The 1,221-nt window shown below is 45.9% G+C and overlaps 1 protein-coding gene across 1 annotated transcript; it reads right to left on the minus strand.

Moving 5' to 3' along the window:
• Window positions 1-227: 227 nt before the first annotated feature.
• On the minus strand, window positions 228-1,139 carry Pmar_PMAR016801 (legumain, putative; the record flags this gene model as incomplete). The annotated part of the gene is made up of 6 exons (XM_002767912.1): window positions 228-393; window positions 473-530; window positions 603-680; window positions 731-812; window positions 871-964; window positions 1,057-1,139. Coding segments are annotated over 6 exons (561 nt in total), but the record flags the coding sequence as incomplete, so codon positions are not given.
• Between the last annotated feature and the right edge of the window lie 82 nt (window positions 1,140-1,221).

The following is a 1,221-nucleotide window of genomic DNA, read 5'->3' on the forward strand; positions in this document are numbered from 1 at the left end:
AGGACGAGACACCACAGAAGATCATCGAAATAGATGTCAGGATACTCAATTACTCACCCAGGGGCATAATCAGAACCGACCAACTTGATCTTTCCGTTTCTGCTACCCATGAAATTTTGGGTAGACTCGTTGGTGAATGTTCCATCTCCATACTGCTTAACATGACTGAGAGCAAAGCAAACTTGACTGAGAAAATTTCCGCGGAGCGATATTCATCGTTGTCTAACGGTTGGACTCCAACCTGGAATTGGTTTCCTTTTTGACCAGGTGATATTGCTGCTCCAGAGTCTCATCGCGGCCAGTATGCGAAAAGTCGTCTTCATTCTCCATCCAGTTAACAGAGAAAAGGTCTCCGAGACAGGCGTTAAGTGAGACGTTAGCAACCTTATCATGCTGAAGAAAGAACGACCATTTATTTCACCGAAATGATGGAGGATGACGATCAGAAGTTCTGATTCAGAATCATTCCTACTGGGGGACAGTACGTTGCAAAGCTTGACTCGTGTGGATTGGAAGCTGTGACGTAATATCTGCCACATATGAGAAAATCATGCCCTCCCGGATTGGCCGACGAACGACATGCCCTTGTAAGGTATCCTTACTGGCCTGGAATAGGAGGATTCCCCTCGAACAAACTGCCAGATTCACATGTCTCGACATAGAACACCAACTGTTTATACCTGAATGATAATTTGTGTGTCGCTCGAATGACAGTGGAATTGCAAGCCACATCTTCTTCTTCTCCATGGTCGTCAACCATGATCGAAGCTGTGTTTTATTTATACTCTCAAATGGGAGGCCGATCAAATTCGCTGAGGAAGAATCAGTCAGATGATTTCGATGCACATGATGCTTCGAGAATTATCTCACTAGCGCCGTGATCCACAAAATTGATGAAGACGTAATCGTTCTCGGTGCTTTCCAGAACTTTCTTCGATGCTAGCGACTTATCGCCGGTTAGAACCTGCAATAGCAATTTCGAGGCTGAAGGAGACATATCTTATGTAGGATAGCTCATCTTGGATAAGAGATGGACTCGCATTCAACGAGACTCACTCCTTGTACGTTTTTGACCGTGACCTCCTCGCCACTATAGTCTATCTCGCAACCTTTGTAGACATCAACGCCAGGGCGGTCACCTTAAAGTGAAGGCTCATGGGCTCCTTGGGTGACGAACGAGCCCACCCGTTGGTTTGTTGAATAGCTGTCCCTTGAAGGGGT

This window comes from Perkinsus marinus, assembly GCF_000006405.1.
Source record: "Perkinsus marinus ATCC 50983 genomic scaffold scf_1104296969552, whole genome shotgun sequence".
Lineage (NCBI taxonomy): Eukaryota > Perkinsozoa > Perkinsida > Perkinsidae > Perkinsus > Perkinsus marinus.